This window comes from Emydura macquarii, unplaced genomic scaffold, assembly GCF_026122565.2.
Source record: "Emydura macquarii macquarii isolate MOO-44397 ecotype Brisbane River unplaced genomic scaffold, CSIRO-AGI_Emac_v2 contig_839, whole genome shotgun sequence".
Classification (NCBI taxonomy): domain Eukaryota; kingdom Metazoa; phylum Chordata; order Testudines; family Chelidae; genus Emydura; species Emydura macquarii.
The window spans coordinates 1,568,566-1,587,621 of NW_027130976.1; the positions used below are offsets into that span (position 1 = coordinate 1,568,566).

Sequence of the window (19,056 nt, forward strand, 5' to 3'; positions counted from 1 at the left end):
GGATTCCCTAACTGTGATGGGGCGGTAGATGATACACACATCCCAATTTTGGCCCTGGACCATCTTGTGATGGAGTACATCAATAGAAAGGGGTACTTTTCTATGATACTGCAGGTGCTTGTGGATTACCGTAGGCATTTCACTGACATCAGTGCGGGGTGGTCAGGGAAGACGCATGAGGCGTGTGTATCTTCAGGAACGTGGGCCTGTACAGAAAACTGCAAGCAGGGACTTTCTTTTCAGATCAAAAGATTCCTATATGGGATGTTGAAATGTGCATTGTGATCCTGGGGTACCCACCCTATCCCTTTCTGCCATGGCTCATAAAGCCTTATACAGGCAACCTGGATAGCAGCAAGGAGCACTTCAATAACAGGCTGTGCAGGTGCCGAATGATAGTTAAATATGCATTTGGCAGATGAAAGGCTTGCTGGTGATGCCTTTATGGCAGGTTAGACCTAAATGAGGAAAATATTCACATGGTTATAGCCGCCTGCTGTGTGCTCCATAATATATATGAATGTAAGGGTGAAAGGTTTCCCCCAGGGTGAAGTACAGAGGCAAATCGCCTTGTGTCTGAATATGAGGAACCAGATGTCAGGACTATTAGAGGTGCACAATGGGTGGGGGGCATTCAAATTAGAGAGGCCTTGAGTGACTTTCGACAGTGAGCACCAACAAGGTGTCTGTGTAAACAGCACTGTGTCACGCTATGACTGCTATCCAGCTTGAGCTGTGTATCAATAAGAGGTGCAACCACGATTTGCAACACATAAATAAAGAGTGCTTATTCTTCATGCAGCATGTCTCCATTAAATAAAAGCGATTCATTACACACACAAAACACAGTGCTGGAGGGGAGAAAGCAGTGAGGGTTGGTGAGATCTATGACAGCTGAGTGTATGTCCAGCTCTCTTGTAGTTGTGTGAAGGGGGTACTGAGACGATCCGGGAATTTCGTAGAAATGTGTGGGGTGAGTTTGGGGAGGGCATGGGAAAGTAGTTCTGTATTGGCTGCACGGGGGGGGGGGGAGGTGAGCATGGATTCTGTCTGCAGTCTGATTGTCTTTAGCAGCTCTGTTAGCTCCTCCATGGCTGTGATCATGTGCTCATGATCTGCTAGTACTCGATCATGGTTTTCCCTTCTCGCCTGCCTAGTGGAATGGGAAGCGCATGCATACACAGCTAGTCTTATGCATCTCTAACCACCTCTGTAGTTTAGCAAAGCAAAGGACAGCATACCACCTGAAAATGAGCAGCATCAGCTCCGAAAAAATACTTACTAGAGCTCCCCTGTACCGCATCTTGCACATCAAAGCTGTAGGGCTGGGACCAGCTGGGACACTCCAGGGTCAGGAAGGGATCCTGACTCCCCACGTCACCAGACGACCTGGTCCATGGCTCCGCATAATCATCCAACTCCACCTCCTTGTCCATGACTACTTCATCAGGATTGAGTCCGGTATCCACTACCTCTGCACCCATGGAGGTATCCCTGGGTGTCTTGTGGGGTGGAGGTGGTGTCACCACTCAGGATGGCTTCCAGCTCCTTATAGAAGTGGAAGGTCTTTGGCTCTGCACCAGAGTGATTGTTTGCCTCCCTGGCCTTCTAGTGGCTCTGCTGTAGCTCCTTGATTTTCTCTCGGCACCGCAGCATGTCTTGTTCATAGCCCCTTCTCTGGCATGGTACGAGAAATCTGGCCATAGATGTCAAAGTTCCTTTGGCTAGAACAGAACTGGGACTGCACGGCCAGCTCTCCCCAAATGCTGATGAGATCCAGCAGCTCTGGTGTGCTCCAAGCGGAAGAACGTTTGGTGTGTAGAGCCACAGTGATCAGCTGGGAAGATAATGTGAGCTCTCTACACCGACCAAGCAGGAATTTCAAAAATTCCTGGGTCTTTAAAGGTGGAGGAGCAGATGGCTGCAGGGCAGCAGAGTTAAAAATGATGACCAGAGCAGTCCAGAAGGGCTTTGTGGGACACTTCCTGGAGGCCATTTACTGCGACATAACCAAATGCGGTGTCCATGCTGACATTTTGTCGATACAAATTAGATGAAAAAGCTCTGCGCCTCTCATCAAGGTGGTTTTATTTTGTCAGCAAAGCAGGAGAGGAGCAATGTAGTGTGTACATCATCACGGTTTTGTCGGCGAAAACTGACTTTGGTCGACAAAATTCTCTAGTGTACTCCAGGCTTCAGTGTGTCGCAGCTAAATAGAAGATGTTGCAAATTGTTAAGCATAAGGAGTTAACACATGTAAGAAACTGTTCAGTATGAAGTGGGTAGTTTACACTTTTGCATTCATAGGGCAAAGGAGGGTTAGTGGGTTACAGATTGTTGTAATGAGCCATAAATCCAGTGACTTTGAGTCCGTGATTTTTAGGCCTGGTCTATGCTACAAAGTTTTGTCAACAAAAATCAGCATTTGTCAACAAAAAAGTGGAGATGTACACACTACAGTGCTCCTCTCCTGCTTTGCCAACAAAATACCTCAGCTTGACGAGAGGTGCAGAGCTTTTTGTGGCAAAGTTAGATCAACACAGTGTCAGTGTAGACACTGCGTATGTCACCGTAACTGGCCTCCAGGAGGTATCCCACAATCCCACTGTGACTGCGCTGCTCACCATTTTGAACTCTGATGCCCTGCATCCAGCAATACAGGGATATGTCCCTCCCCTTTCAAAGCCCCAGGAAGTTTTGAAATTCCTCAGTGTGGAGAACTAACATAGCTACTGCCCAGCTGAGTATGCCAGCTAACTCACTCCTGCCTGGACTACAGGAGAGAGGGTGGATCTCATCCCTCAGTGGGGAGAGGAGGCTGAGGGAGAACCTGGAGGGAATCATGGAATCAAAATATTAATGCAGAATCCTGCTCTTCCTGGCAATAGGACCACAGCAATCATTACAAGGTTTATAGCACAGTGCAAACACACAATTCCAGAGTCAGCACACTACAGCAACACACATTACTGTGCCTCATTGTTTACATGTCCCTTCAAGGCCTCCCTCAGCCAAATAGCGCCCATTGGGCTCCTTTTATAGCTTTGTGTTCATAATGCACAGCACAATACTGAACAACAGTGCAGTATCCATGCTTTCTGACACAGATGGCTGGGCTGCACATTACCAGGGCAGTTGAAAAGCAGCTGGCAATCTAGTAGGATGCCCATGGAATGATGGGATTGAGAAACCTTCATTATGACACACTGTACCTGCCCCATGAGGCATTGCAAACCCTTCCCAAAGCACCCTTGGCCAGTTGCACAGTGGAATAGCTACTCGCAGTGCACTGCTCTGTGTTGATGCAAGAGCTGCTATTGTGGATGCACTCTGCCAACACGAGCATATTGAGGACATGCACCAGTGGTTTAATTACTGTGGTGGCTGTACATCAGCGTAACTTGTGTCGACAAAATTCTGTAGTCTAGACAAGGCCTTAGTGTCTAGCAAAGTTATGAATTTAAGCTCCCAAACTTGTTTTTTGAAGGTGTTGTGCAGGTTTCCTTTGAGGACAAGGACTAAGAGGTCAGATATAGAGTGATCGTTTTGTGAAAAGTATTTGCCCATGGGTGATTTTTTGTCTTTTATCATTTTTCTCTCTGAGCTCATTGTAGAGTGAAGTGATTGTCTGGTGTGTCCCCCATCGTTGTTAGAGCATTTAGTGCACTGGATCCGATGAGGTACCCTACATGATCGGCGGGTGTTAGGACCCATAGACCTTGAGAGGTGTGTTGTGGGGGGTGTTGATCATTCATAGTAGCAGTAGAGATATATCTGCAGGTTGTAAGAATCATCTTAGTTTCATCTTGCTGCTGCGTAGGAAAGCCTGCCAGAGATGCCAGCCTTCCCTTATTTTCCATAATCCTCCTAATTTTAACATGTAATTACAAAATTACTAATTCAGGTTTAAATTACTAGTTTTGCAAGAATGGACTTTTTATATCGCTCAGGTCGAATGAACACAGAAATAGTGTGTTTCTCTGGTAGACTGAAGAGCCCATTATTAAATATTTCTTCCCCATGTAGATATTTATAGACTGTAATCAAGTCACCATTAACCTTCTTTTTGTTAAGCTCAATAAATTGACCTTCTTGAGTTAGTCTCTATAAAGCAATTTTCTGATCCTTTATCTATGGAAACCCTCTCCAATTTATCAACATCCTTCTTGAATTGTGGGCCCCAGAACTGGACACCGTATTCTAGCACTGCTAGATACAGAGGTGGAGAACTGAGGGACAAAGAGACTGAGTGATTTGCCTGAGGTTACCCATGGAGTCTGTGGCAGGGCAGGGAATTGAACCCAGCTTTCCCAAGTCCTAGGCTAGTGCCCTAATCACTAGACAATCCTGATGCACCAGCTATGACAGTTTACATGGGAAATCGGATGAAAGAAAACATAAGGAGCATTAACAATAAGATAATTACTTGAAGCTTTTTAACATCATAATAACAAGTAGACTTCTTGCTCCTTTTTTTTTTTTTTTTGCTGTCCTGAGTTTCTCTTGCGTGGTGTCTTTTGCTCATTTCCACAATACTGTTGTGCAGTGTTGAATTTGAAATAGTCTCATCTGGATTTATCTTATATTCATTATTTATGTTCCAGTAGCACCCAAAGGTCTCAGTCAGGATCAGAGCTTTGATTTGCTATGCATCATACATATCTGACACATTCCTTGCCCTTGCCCTAACAAGTTTATAATCTAGTTTGAAACAAGATACAGTGAGTGGGTGACCATAGGATGGAAAAGGGACTGAGAACCAGGGTAACAGTCACAAGATTATGCAGTCTACCAATGTACAACAGAACGATTTGCACCAGATTATTTTAAGTATTTTACTCCTCTTTTGCTTGCCAGTGTTATACTTGTCATCATGGGATAGATGGGCAACACATGTTGTTGCTTGTTCTGTGAAATGAGGGAACAAAAATTTGAATGACTTTGGAGAAAATGGATGAAAATCAGCAGAAATTATTGGGCATGTCACAGGTAAAATTTCTGATATGGTTATGTGGGCACATGGTAGCCTGCCTATCTTGTAATATCTCTTGTTCATTGTATTCTTGTCTTTTAATTTTGTGTTGAGTCTGAGAAAATCCGCCACCTATCCCTGCTTGAGTAATGTGCATCTTTAGAAATGAGTTAGGCCCTAACTGTTAGGGTTTCCAATATATGGTTCTGTTTGTACAAAACTAGAAAGAGTAAAACTCTCTCTGAAGAGAAAATGAACACTGGACTGAGAGCTAGTGAATGTAGAGTAGTACTGGAGCAAAATAACCTTCACTAAATTGTAATTCAAATCTGTTGTATAGGAGTTCCTAGTATCAGGAGTTCTAGTGCATAGGAAAGTTGTAGAAGCCATATGGAATAAACGTTGAAAGTGGATTGTTTTGGAGATCAGGGGGAAGACAGGCACTAGGAGAGAAGATGGGTGGGGAAGAGGAGACATGTATAGAACATCTGGCTTTCTATGGGCTTGTTTAATTTGTGAATTAAGCAAAAGACCTGTCTAAAAATGAATTTAATAGATTTACTATTAGTTAAAAAGATGTGTAGTTGAAGTGCAAAGACAAAGTCTTTTGGATGTTGGATACATAAATGGTGGCTTTGTTTTAATTAAAATGCCTGTCAGGATGTCCTCCTTTGGTAATTCGAATGATTCTGCTGTTTTGGGGGCAGGAAGTTTGGAGAGTGATACAATCACAAATCCAGTTCAGGAAATAGTTAATGTCAGATGATATCCATTTGAAGACTGTTGCTATATTTCATAACTGACCAAAAATGAGAAGTATCCCCATAGCTTATCCAACATCTGGCTGAAGACTAGCTAGCTATTCTTGGATCGCTAGCATTTTTAATACTACTTTCTGGTTTGTTGTGGTTGTGATGTGTGTAGGAAAATTAATCTGTAGATTTTGTCCATTGCCTTTTAGTGTGACTGTTATATTTGTAACTGTATTAACAAATTATACTAAAGTGTTAATGTTATGAAGGTTGCCTGTGCCCCTTGTATGTATGCATTTTGTTAGGGCTGGTTGATACTGAAAACTTACTTTGGCATAGCTATGTCTGTCAAGGGTGTGATAAATCCACACCCCTGTGAGATATAGTTATGTGGACCTAACCCCTGATGTAGACAGAAGAATTCTGTTGACTTAGCTATAGCCTCTTGGGGAGATGGATTACCTACCTACACAGAGGGGAGAACCCCTCCTGTTGGTGTAGGTGGTGTCTACACTGAAGCGCTACAGCCATGCAGCTGTAGCTGTGCCGCTGTAGCATTTTAAGTGCACACATACCCTTAATCTTTTGTTTTTTCCACAGGATCCTGCCTTACTTGGTGCATAGAATGTATGATGCTCAGATAATGAATCAGGGTTGTGTAATGAATGAGGGTGTTCTGTGTAGGTCCCCAGTCTCACTTGCTATAGTAGCTGAAAGATGTATAGAGAATGAAGCAAGGGACTGCAGGAAGAGAGAGGATAGTTGTACAGTTAAACCAGTTCAAATACTGCCCAGGAGACCTGGGTTCTGTCTCTAGCTCTGCTATAGACATGCTATGTGATACTGGGCATGTTGCTGAAAGCAACATTTTGATAGATATCTGCTAATTGTGGGTTCCTCATCTTCTGGGTGCCCAGCTTGAGTAGCTGAGCTCTGATGTTCTGAGTACTCACACCTGCAACTGAACTAATTGGGAGCTTTGGATGCTCAGTGCCTGTGGTCTGGAGGAATGATCAGAGAATTGGGAGTTAGGAAGTTTGCCACTGGTTTGTTGGGTTGCATTTGACAAGCTATGTTGTTTCACTCTTTTTTTAAAATGAGGATTATATTTTATGTCACGTATGGGGAGTTGTCATTTTTTGTGAGAGACTAGAATGGTGATGAGCACCGTACACACCCATGATGATGATGATAATTCAACTGTCAGTGCAGGGTTTGGTAATATACAAAAAATAAGTCATAGGGACTGCACGCTGAATGAGGAGGATGAAAAGAGAAACCATTTGCTGAGCCCTGTCCATGTTATGCACTGAATGGGATATGGGTTCAGTAGAAAAAATAGTATGTGATCATGTAATTAAAGATTGTCATAGTACTTATTCACAAGGAGGAAGAATTAAGGCTGCAGTGGTAACCATAACTCTGGCACTTCTAAATGCTTGACTTTGCTACCTGAACATCATATTACATAGTTTTTGTATGTGATCTCCTATCCTTTTTAAAAACAGAAAAGCCATAAACTTGTCATCACCTGTATCTGTGTGTGACTCTTCTGGGGGGGAAATCAGTGGCTGTGAGCACCAGAGCATTCCCTGCAAGACTGTTTCCAGATACATTTCCTCCTGTTTTCCCTGTCCCTGCCGTTTGAATTAGGAAATCATGTTAATTTTGCTCTCCCAGTGGCCTGCCTAATTCAGAGCATTTACTGTGGTTTTCACTAGTATGTATTGTGAAAGACCAGCAGGTCTGGGCGCCATCTCCCTGACAAGGGCATAATGAGTTGCCCTAGTTCTGAGGTTGGGGTTTTGTTTTTTTTGGTTAGTGTTAGTGGCATGCTTAAGAGCCTGCAATGGATTTTCTGGTCCCCTCCACACACCATAGTCATAGGACAAGGAGGAAAACTCTCTTCTATACTGAAAGCTGAGAAGGCTGTGGACTTTCCTTTTGTTGTGGAGGTTTTACACATGCATTTCTTTTTCTCCCCTCTCTCAGAGGATGCCAGCCCCCATCAGACTACGGGAGCTGATCCGGACCATCCGGACAGCACGAACCCAAGCAGAAGAGCGCGAAATGATTCAGAAAGAATGTGCAGCAATCCGGTCATCCTTCAGAGAAGAGGATAATACATACCGCTGCCGGAATGTGGCAAAACTACTGTACATGCACATGTTGGGCTATCCTGCGCATTTTGGACAGGTAGGGTAGGCTGGAACTTAGCTGCAATTCCTGTTGTCCTCTGTTCAGGCTGATTTAGTAGCTTTTGGAGTCTCTTAGTTTGTATTCTTCTGAATCTGGGCAAGCTTGTCCTGCCCATGTTAGTGGTATAAATTGTAATTGCAATTTGCCCACCCTTAGTCAAGGCTTGTGTAAAAATGTCCTGAAAATGTCCAGTCTGCAGTACTGTCTAGTAATGAGTTATGGTGATTGCCGTACAGTAGTGGTTCACAAGCTGTGGTCCATGGAAAGGGAAGTGTTTTCTCTGACAGTGGCAAGTACCACTGGAAAGGGTAGGAAACACCATAATCAACAAATAGGCACTCATCTGCTTATATAGGCAATTTCCTCATAACCTTGGGCAACTAGTGTCTGCTTTGTGCCCTGAAGCAGAAAGACTGTTACACTCTCAGTCACATTAGCTAGAAAAGAATGTATTTTATTAACCATAATTAATTTTTTAATTATCTTAAGATCTTGGCTTCTGTCTAGTGACAGTGAGTTCTGTTGGTTAATTTGTGGGCTGGTTAATCATGGTCTGGATGTGGGTGTGGTATATGAGAGAGAACAGAAAGGAGAAGTTCTTGTTCTGTGGAACACTTCTGATTGGAGGTGTTGCTTAATCATTGTGACAAAATCATCCTCATGCCATAAAGCTTCCTGTTGGTTGTAGCTCAACCTAGGCATTTAATGCTTGCAGAGGCTTTCCTGATGTAACTACATTTAAAAAATCCAGGCACATTGGTGCAAGCCTGGAGGCTGCTCTGTGTGTCTGGCGTAAATTCATTCTTGATCAAATTTTCAAATCCCGCCATGTTGATGGTACAGTAAAAGCATTCAAGCAGAACCAAATTCCAAAGTGCCCTTATGTTGTTAGATAAATGGAGTTTGCAGGGAGTGAAGTCAGCTATCCTCCTAAACATAAAATTATCCATCCTGTATCTGAGTGGTTCATTTCCTCTGCTGGGGTAGAGGGATGTATCAAGCAGTTGCAGCCATTGTATCAGAACAAGTTTATTTACATTTTGTCCCATTCATACCTTCCTAATATAACTACTGCATGTAACCAAGCAGTTTAGTTAAAATGTGGAACTCATTGCCACAGGAAGTCATTCAGGTTGAGAATTTAACAAGATTCAAATAGGGGTTGTACATCTGTATAGATAACAAGAACATCCAGATGATAATTTAATTAGAAATTTTGAAAGCGCTATTAAACTGTATTGGGCTCTATGCAGCAGTCTCTGCAGAAATGCAGAAATTCCCTGGCCTGTAATATGCAGAAGATCAGACTAAACTATCTTATGGTCCATTCTGGTGTTAAAATCTATTAACCTTGTGCTTCAGGGCTTAAGCCAATTTCTAACTGTAACAGATCAGGATAGGATCTGCGTAGGGAGAAGATTATCCCATGTCTGCCTATCGTGGAGTTCTTGAATTTCCTCTGAAGCATATGGTTCTGGCCATTATCAGATAGAGGATACTGGACTAAGTGAATCTTGGTTCTGATCCAGTGTGGCAATTCTTATGTCCCTATGGTTGCTACAGGAAAAGGGAGCGAAGATTTCCACAGGAGGCTCTCAGTGTCAGTAGTATGCAAAGCTTTGAGCACCCTGCTCTTTAGAGAACTGGGAGATAGATTGCAAAGTGCTGGCTCTGTGAAGGAGGTGCTCTCCACTCTTTGGTCTGCAGATGGGAAGTGAGAGGTGCTCTTGCTTTGTGTCAGGGTCAGGGAACTGCTCAAGAATTGTATTGCCCAGCCGTGAAAACCTCTGCCTGATGGGAGCTCAGCCCTTTAGCATCCTAGGATGTTATTAGTATGCTGAGAGGAAAGTCATGCAAGTAAAAAACAAGTGGTCTTGTGAAGGCCCAGGTTTGACTTGGACTGCAGTTCCCTTCTTGCTCAGTCCCCAGGGGTGATCACATTCCTGGGATCATCAGCTGAGGTTTGGGGGACCTAGTGCTGGAGGATAGCCAAAAAAATAGAGACTAAAGTGGAAAAGGTGCCAGATAAGGCGAGGGATAGAACTGTTTCTTTCCAAGCCTACCTTCATGCCTTGCTTTGCTGACATATCAATAAGAAAAAGAAAGCAGAATCTTTCCTCTAAATGAAATGGATATGCTGGTATCAAGGTTTTTTCCATTAACTAGATCTGGTGAGACCTTCAGCCTGGTCATGTTACTGAATAGAGCTTTACATGAAGCCAACTTGTGCTTACATGACACTGGAGCTCACCAGCTATTTCTCCGGGTGAATTTTAGCAATCATATATTTTACATACACAAATAGTGCTCTATTATGATCACTTCATTGTTTCTTTAGAGCTGATTCCCAAAAGGGGATGACTTGAATTGTTTTTTTCACCAGCTCCTCCTTCAAGGTCTTCCCCCACTTCTCTCTCTACATTGTTGGTTCTCAAACTGTGGTTCATATCTCTCGGAGCTTTGCAGCTTTTTTCCTGGAAGGTTGCACAGGAAAGCATTTTGCGAACTTTGACTTTGCAGATTGGGAATCTGGGAGAGAAGAGTCCATAGAGGGATCATTCTCTTGCAAAGGGTCAGCAGAATGAGAGAACTGGAGAACCAGCACCCTGCACCTTATTTTGGATAGCCTTGTCCAAACTCACATGTTCAGTTACTTTTTTTTTTTTTTTTTTTTACTAGTGGCTCCCAGTTCTCTCCTCTGTTCAGTCTTGCATCTCTGGCCTGTTTTCTCATCCTTGATTTTCCATCAGCTTCAAATCAATGATGCAAATTGATCTAATTTCTGCCCTCTGATTTTTACCTTCTCAATCACTGTTAGTTCCATTGTCCTTCTTGTAACCCCTGTATAAAAGCTTATTGTCATCTTTGTCTTCTTCCCACACCTCCAGGTTGTCACTGTCAGAAACTGTGGTGGGGATGGTCAGGCCTAATGGTTGGAGCTGGAATTAGAAGTCTTAGGCAGAGTTGGCGTGAGGCTGGAGCAGGACTGAGAACAGGGCTGGAGCAGGCTACGGCTTTGGGAGTCTGTTGCTGTCAGGCAGGAGCAAGTTCCAAGCCCTGGAGTGACATTCAGCAGACTGAGCTGCTGTTCCTCTTGTGAGGCTGAGGGTATGTCTACACTGATGGCGGCAAAGTCGCTGCCGTCAGATCGACTTATCTGGATCAACTGAGCGGTCAGTGTAGACTCGCTCAATCGATCAGGAAGTAGATATACTAAAACCACCTCCTCAAGTGGCGCAGTGCAGTGAAGACACGGTGCAGAACGGAAGCACAGCAGTCGACGGGAGTTACGCCAGCTACTCTCCATAGCATGCGTAACTCCCTTTGACTGCTGCCGGGTAAGTGTAGACCAAGCCTTATATACCTGGGCTGTGAGTCATAATACCAGCTCCTGGCTTGTGGATTGGCTGGAGCCTAGCACAGGAGTGTCTCATCTTACATTACCCCCTCCTTGAGGTGCTTTTTCAGTGTTTTTGGACCTGGCTTGTCGGAGAGCAATTGCTGGAATTTGTGATGGAGGTCAGGTGCATGTATATTACTGGCTGGTTCCAGAACAGTCGTCTGAGCCATACCCTTTCTGGTCCATGAGGTACATCAGTTGTCCTTGGAGGAGCTCAGTGTCTGTGATCTGTCTCACCACATATTCTTCCTACCCTAAACCAAGACGGGTCATGGATGTGGTTTTGTGCATCTAAGAAAGGAGTTAGAATCATAGAATCATAAAAGACTAGGGTTGGAAGGGACCTAGGTCATCTAGTCCAACCCCTGCTCAAAGCAGTACCAACCCCAACTAAATCATTTCAGATAGGGCTTTCCTCAAAGGATGGAGATTCCACTCTCTCCCCCAGGTGACCCATTCCAGTGCATCACCACCCTCCTAGTGAAAAAGTTTTTCCTAATATCCAACCTAGACCTCCCCCACTGCAACTTGAGACCATTGCTCCTTGTTCTGTCATCTACCACCACTAAAAACAGCCTAGCTCCATCCTCCCTGGAACCCCACTGCAGGTAGTTAAAGGCTGTTATCAAATCCCCCCTCGCTCTTCTCTTCAGCAGACTAAACAAGCCTAGTTCTGTACTGCCCAATGCAGTAGTCTAGGAGCTGACCTTGTCTGTAAAGACAGAGGCAAAAAGCATTGAGTACTTCAGGCTTTTCCTTATATATCACTAAGTTGCCTCCCCCAGTCAGTAGGGGGCCCATTCTTTCCCTGCCCCTCTTCTTGTTGCTAACATACAGTAGAACCTCAAAGATAGGAACACCTCAGGAATGGAGGTTGTTTGTAACTCTGAAGAAAGCATTATGGTACAGTACTCTGCAGTCAGTGTCTTCCAACTGAGGCTGGGAAAGATCTCTGCAAAGGTGGCACCTGGCAGCACGGCCTGGTTTTCAAGCAGCTCCCTTGGTACTACAAGCCCAGCCCTCCGCTGTCTCTCCCCAGGGCTCGCCCTGCTCAGTGCACTGCTTGCCACGCTCCAGAGGCAGCACGTGGTAGGGGGTTGGTGCCAACCGGCTGCCAGCACCCCTCCCTTCCCTGCCCCCTGCACTCCCAGAGGTGCTGGCAGGATATAGGAGTGCAGCCATGGGCAAAGCTTGGGCTGCATCAGTGCACAGGCTGTGGCTCTTTAAAACTCCTCCAGAGCTCAGCTGACTCCCATTCCAGCTCCAGGCCAGGCTTTGGCCAATGCCAGGTGCTTCAGAGGGAATGAATAGAACAGGTAATCATCAAGTGATCCATCCTGTCGGCCATCCCAGCCTCTGACAAACAGAAATCCCTGCCTATCCTGGCTAATAGCCATTGATGGACCTTTCCTCCGTGAATTTATCTAGTTATTTTTTGAGCCTGTTATAGTCTTGGACTTCAGAACATCCTCTGGCAAGAAGTTCCAAAGGTTGACTGTGCATTGTTTGAAGAAATACTTCCTTTAGTTTGTTTTAAACCTGCGGCCTGTTAATTCCATTTGATGACCCTTAGTTTTTGTGTTATGTGAAGGAATAAAGAATACTTCCTTATTTACTTTCTCCACACCAGTCAAGATTTTACAGACCTCTATCATATCCCCCTTAGTTGTCACATTTCCATGCTGAAAAATCCCAGTCTTATTAATTTCTCCTCATATGGAAGTTTTTCCATACCCCTAATTATTTTAGTGGCCCTTTTCTGTACCTTTTCCAATTCCCATATATATCTTTTTTGAGATGGGACAACCAGATCTGCACCCAGTATTCCAGATGTGGGTGTACCATGGATTTATAAAGAGGCAATAGGATATTTTCTGTCTTAATATCTATCCTTTCTTAATGATTCCCAATATTCTGTTAGCTTTTTTGGCTGCCACTGCACATTGAGTGGATGTTATCTGAGAACTATCCAAAATGACTCCCAAGATCTCTTTCTTGAGTGCTAACAGCTAATTTAGGCTCCCACATTTTATATGTATAATTGGGATTATGTTTTCCAATGTGCATTACTTTTGCATTTATCAACATTGAATTTCATTTGCCATTTTGTTGCCCAGTCCACCAGTTTTGTGAGATCCCTTTGTAACTCTTCGCAGTCTGCTTTAGACTTAACTATCTTGAGTAGTTTTGTATCATCTGCAAATTTTGCCACCTCACTGTTTACCCCTTTTCCAGATCATTTATGAATATGTTGAACAATAATGATCCCAGTACAGATCCCTGGGGGACATCACTATTTACCTTTCTCCATTCTGAAAACTGACTATTCCTACCCTTTCTTTCCTATCTTTTTAACCAGTTTCTGATCCATGAGAGGACCTTCCCTCTTATCCTGTGACCGCTTACTTTGCTTAAGAGCCTTTAGTGAGGGACATTTTCAAAGGCTTTCTGAAACTCTAAGTACACTACATAGACTCATAGACTCAAAGGTCAAAAGGGACCAATATGATCATCTAGTCTGACCTCCTGCACAATGCAAGTCACAGAACCTCACCCACCCACTCATGTAACAATCATAGGTTAGAGATTTGAGTTATTAAAGTCCTCAAATCATGGTTTAAAGACTTTAAGGTACAGAGAATCCACCAACAAGTGAGCTATGCCCCATTCTGCAGAGGAAGGCGAAAAACCCCCAGAGCCTTTGCCAATGTGCCCTGGGGGAAAATTCCTTCCTGACCCCAAATAGGGCAATCAGTTAAACTCTGAGCATGTGGGCCAGACTTATCAACCAGACACCTAAGAAAAAATTCTCTAATAACTCAGAACCCACCCATCTAATGTCCCTTCACAGTCCATTGGCAAATCTACCACGAGTAGTTCAAGATCAGTCAATTGCCAAACTAGGTTGTTCCATCAGACCATTCCCTCTATACATTTATCAAACTCAGTTTTGAAGCCAGCTAGGTTTTTTGCCCCCACTGCTCCCCTTGGAAGGCTATTCCAGAACTTCACTCCTCTGATGGTTAGAACCTGCATCTAATCTTAAGTCTAAACTTCCTGATGGCCAGTTTATATCCATTAGTTCTTGTGTCTACGTTGGTGCTGAACTTAAATAATTCCTGTCCCTCCCTGGTGTTTATCCCTCTGATGTATTTATAGAGAGCAATCCTATCTCCCCATAACCTTCTTTTGGTTAGGCTAAACAAGCCAAGCTCTTTGAGTCTCCTCTCATAAGGCTGGTTTTCATTCCACGGATCATCCTAGTAACCCTTCTCTGCACCTGTTCCAGTTTGAATTCATCTTTCTTAAACATGGGGGACCAGAACTGCACACAGTATTCCAGATGAAGTCTCACCAGTGCCTTGTATAACGGTACTAACACCTCTCTAACTCTACTGGAAATACTGGATCACCTTGTCCACATGCTTGTTGATCCTCTCAAAGAATTCTAATAGGTTGGTGAGGCATGTTTTCCCTTTACAAAAAGAATATTGACTCTTCCCCGACAAATCATACTCATCTATGTGTCTGATAATTCTTTTCTTTACTATAGTTTCAACCAATTTGCCTAGTACTGAAGTTAGGCTTACTGGCCTGTAATTGCTGGGATCGCTTCTGGAACCTTTTTTAAAAATTGGCATCATATTAGCTATCCTCCAGTTATCTGGCACCGAAGCCGATTTAAATGATCAGTTACATACCACAGTTAGTAGTTCTGCAGTTTCACATTTGAGTTCCTTCAGAACTCTTGGGAGGATACCCTCTGGTCCTGATGACTTAATACAGTTTAATTTATCAATTTGTTCCAAAACCTCCTCTAATGCCACCTCAATCTGAGAAAGTGCTTCCTATTTGTCACTTTAAAAAAATGGCTCAGGTTTTGGAATTTCCCTCACATCCTTCACAGCTGTGAAGACGATGGAAAGAATTAATTTAGTTTCTCCGCAATGGTCTTATCTTCCTTGTGTGCTCCTTTAGTGTCTCGATCATCCAGTGGCCCGACTGGTTGTTTTTGAGGCTTCCTGCTTCTGATGTACTTACATTTTTTTTGCTGTTACTTTTTGAGTCTTTGGCCAGCTGTTCTTCAAATTCTCTTTTGGACTTTCTAAATATATTTTTACTCTTCACTTGCCAGAGTTTGTTCTTTTCTATTTTCCTCAATAAATGTTAAATAGTACTGAACTTGCAGATTATAAGCACTTGCTCTAATATGAATTAAATAGTGCATCATCTTATTCTATTTGCAGTGGTGGTGTAGCTGTGTTGGTCCCAGGATATTAGAGAAAGTGGCTAAGGTAATTTGTTTTATTGAACCAACTTCTGATGGTGAAAGTTTCAAGCTAACAGAAGTTGGTCCAATAAAAGAAATGACCTTATCCATCTTGTCTCTCTAACATCCTGGGACCAACATAGCTACGACAGCACTGCAAATGGAAAAAGATAAAGCAGATTATAAGTATTGTCTTTAATACTAATTAAATAGTGCAAGTTGAGTACTATTTAACATACTATAAGGTATGTTTCTCCATCTAAACAAAATATATATTGCTCCAGATATGTATAAGAAATGCAGAATAGCCACACTCTCTTTCATATACAATATACGGGAACTTGATTGCTGAAACTTCCAGCTTGCATATACAATTTTCTGAAGGCTTGTCTACACTTACCTCCGAGATTCGGCGGCAGTCGACTGGAGTTATGCAAACTACGCAAAAAACTTGCGCAACTCCCGTCGACTTCTCTGCTTCTCTTCTGCACGCCATCTTCACTGTGCTGCGCCACTTGAGAAGGTGGTCTTAATACATTGATTTCTGGATCGACTGAGCGGGACTTTCACTGACTGCTCAGTCGATTTAGAGAAATCAATCTGACGGCTGCGAATTTGCTGCCATCGGTGAAGACATAGCCTAAGACTGATAGATTTACTTCTTTTCTTCCCTGGAAGTTTTTTATAAAGTTAAGCAATCTGTATACGTGCCTCTTATGCTTTCTTTTCTTTTTTTTAATGTATCCGTTACATCTGTTTGTTTTAAGGGTTGTCCATTCCTAAAGAAATCCTTCCAATTATCAGAGTGATATTTGCCTCAGGCTTTAAAAACTTCCTTATTCAACCTCTGTTTGAAAACACTGTTTTTTTTTGTTTTCAATCTACCAAGATCTGCTCTTTTTGTTTGATCAAGTGCCTTACATACGCTCAATTAGTAAGTGCATTTTGAATTAATAGGTGATATTTCATGGGTGCTGGAATTTTGGGATATGAGTCCAGCATACAATTATATAATGAGATTGGGTTTGCCAGTTTCTGTTCTCTCTGTATCCATGATGGATTGTCTCTGTTAGACTGCTCCTGGAATGGGTGTCTAATTTGTAAAGACCTATAGTATGTTTTGAATGACGGATGATTTCACTTACCAATGACTTCTGTATCACCCTGTTTTAGTTCATGCCCATGGATCCTCCAGTACACTTGAAGGGAGTTTCATAGTCATGAGAGGCAGTATGGTCTGATAGCTACATCAAGAGACTTGAGTTTTGTTCCTGGCTCTTCTACTGACTTGCTGAGACCTTGGGCAGGTCACGGGTTGCTTTTCTTCCTCCTCTTTAAAATGGGATAATACTTACTAACTTTGTGAAGCACTTTGATATACTTGGACAGAAGATGCTATATAAGTACAAACTATTATTGTTTCCAGCTCAGCAGTATGGTTTATGCTGATATATCTTTGGTTTTTTTTACAGTTGGAGTGCCTCAAGCTTATTGCCTCTCAGAAATTCACAGACAAGCGCATTGGGTACTTAGGTGCCATGTTGCTACTGGATGAGAGACAGGATGTCCACCTTCTCATGACCAACTGCATCAAGAAGTAAGACTACCCTCTCCTTCCCTATCAACAGATGTGTGTAGGGATTTCAGGACATCTAGGCTCCTCAGAGTAACATTTTGGATGCCTCAATTCTGCCTTGGCATTTAGTTAAAAAAACAGGGAACTCTTCAGTCTAGAAACCCCTGATGTGATTGATAGTGTCCAAGCCACCTTTGATTCCTGTTGTGTGTTGGATATCTGCTAAGCTCCTTCGGAGGGAGGAGACTGCTACTGGCCCTCAAAAGTTTTTGAAGCTAGGTGCGTGTAGCAGAGTACCGTTTAATGCATGGAAATTCTGTCTTGGATATTCATTTCTGGTGATGCTGTGTAATTGGTGGCTGAAATAATGGAAATATCCCATCATGAAACCTTTCCTTAAAAGAAAAGGAAGCTAATATGGTTGTAATGGGATTCCAGCAGCTGGTGGAACAGCTTCTAGAGAGACTGAGGAGGTAGTTATCTTCTCACTTTGCAGCAGAGCAAGCTCTGGTTGAATAAATAAGAACAACACACAGTCACTTAAGGCTCATCCACACCCTACATATCATTGAAGTCAGAGGATCTGTTATAACATAGCTGCAATATGTAGTGTAGACTGGACCTTAACCAGGTTAAAGCCTTGGACAGTGCTGCAGCCATCTTGTACTGGGTCGCCTGACTCAATCGCATTGGCGTGAAGCCAGTCAGAGGAGCTGGGAGATTGAGATTTATCTTTTCATTTAGATTTCTCAACTCCAGGCACAATCAATACTTACAGTCACAGGTGCGTGTAGCTATCTGAGAAATCTAAATAAAAAAGTATCCATCCCAGCTCACACTGATTGGCTTCACTACTGCCCCGCCTAGCCCCAAAAACGGGATCCCATCAACAGGAGAACATTGATATCCTACATCTTGTTCTGAATTCAGATGTGAATATCTCTAGTGGAGCAAGTAGTGGGGAGAGCAAAGGGGTTTGAACTGAAGACCCTTCACTGAAAAAGTGCCTTGCCGCCTGCTAGCTCCCTTCCAGTTAAACTGGGGGGCTGATTGTAATATCCCCAAACAAATCTAATTTGTAGGAGAACTGGTAAGAGTTGAGTTGGGAATTGTGCACATAGCTGGTTTATATAACCTTGCATTTTTGTGCCTGTTATCTTTGTCTTCTCACCTTCTTCCTCTTTCCACTACTTCCACCTGCTTTGTTCTGTTTTAATCTAGACTGTAAGTTACTCAGTGTGTCTGTCAGTGTTATGTATGGTTTACAGTGAGACCATGATCCTTGGAGACCCCTGGTGCTGCTGTGATACTAAAAATAAAAATAATCAATACACAAATCTTTGTGATGCAGTTAAAGAGTTGTTGCCCCCCAGAACGTACCTGACAAATCTGTAAAAGCAAGGAAGTGAGAAGTTAAGTTGCGTAGCAGTACATACCCTGTATCCCGTCCTCAACCTATTCATTATCACAACTACTGGAGACCACCTGCCACAACCTTCACTCTGCCTTCCTTTTGCTTTTCTGCACCTGTTTCTTTACCAGGTGTTTCCCCCACCTTTTTATGGATGTTTGGTGTAGTATTCGTTGTGTTGGGAGTTTGGTAACGAGTTGTGTGCAGATAGGTGGCAAAGATGGTGATGGAAGACTGGCATCCCGAAGGGAGCAGAGTTAAGGTTACAGCAACATGGTCTATGGTGTCCAAGAGTTGTAGTTATTGTAAGGTGTGTGGTTGTAGGTGAAGGATTGCAGGGTATGTGGTGGTAAGTGGCTTAACTTTTCATTTCCTTGCTTTTGTGGGTCTGTCAGGCATTTTTTGTCTGCAGCAACTCTAACTGCTTCACTATGGTTTTTGTGTACTGTTTAGGTTTTTTACATTTAGCTGGGAGG

At 43.1% G+C, this 19,056-nt stretch overlaps 1 protein-coding gene across 3 annotated transcripts in view; it reads left to right on the forward strand.

Annotated features, from left to right (window-relative positions):
- Window positions 1–19,056, forward strand: part of AP1G1 (adaptor related protein complex 1 subunit gamma 1) — a 76,258-nt gene that overhangs the window by 10,365 nt on the left and 46,837 nt on the right. For all 3 annotated transcript variants that reach the window (XM_067543408.1, XM_067543407.1, XM_067543409.1), the window contains exons 2-3: window positions 7,717–7,920; window positions 17,066–17,190. In XM_067543408.1, the coding sequence (XP_067399509.1) occupies window positions 7,720–7,920; window positions 17,066–17,190 (326 nt within the window). In that variant the 5' untranslated portion in view covers window positions 7,717–7,719. The remainder of the gene's footprint in view (window positions 1–7,716; window positions 7,921–17,065; window positions 17,191–19,056) is intronic.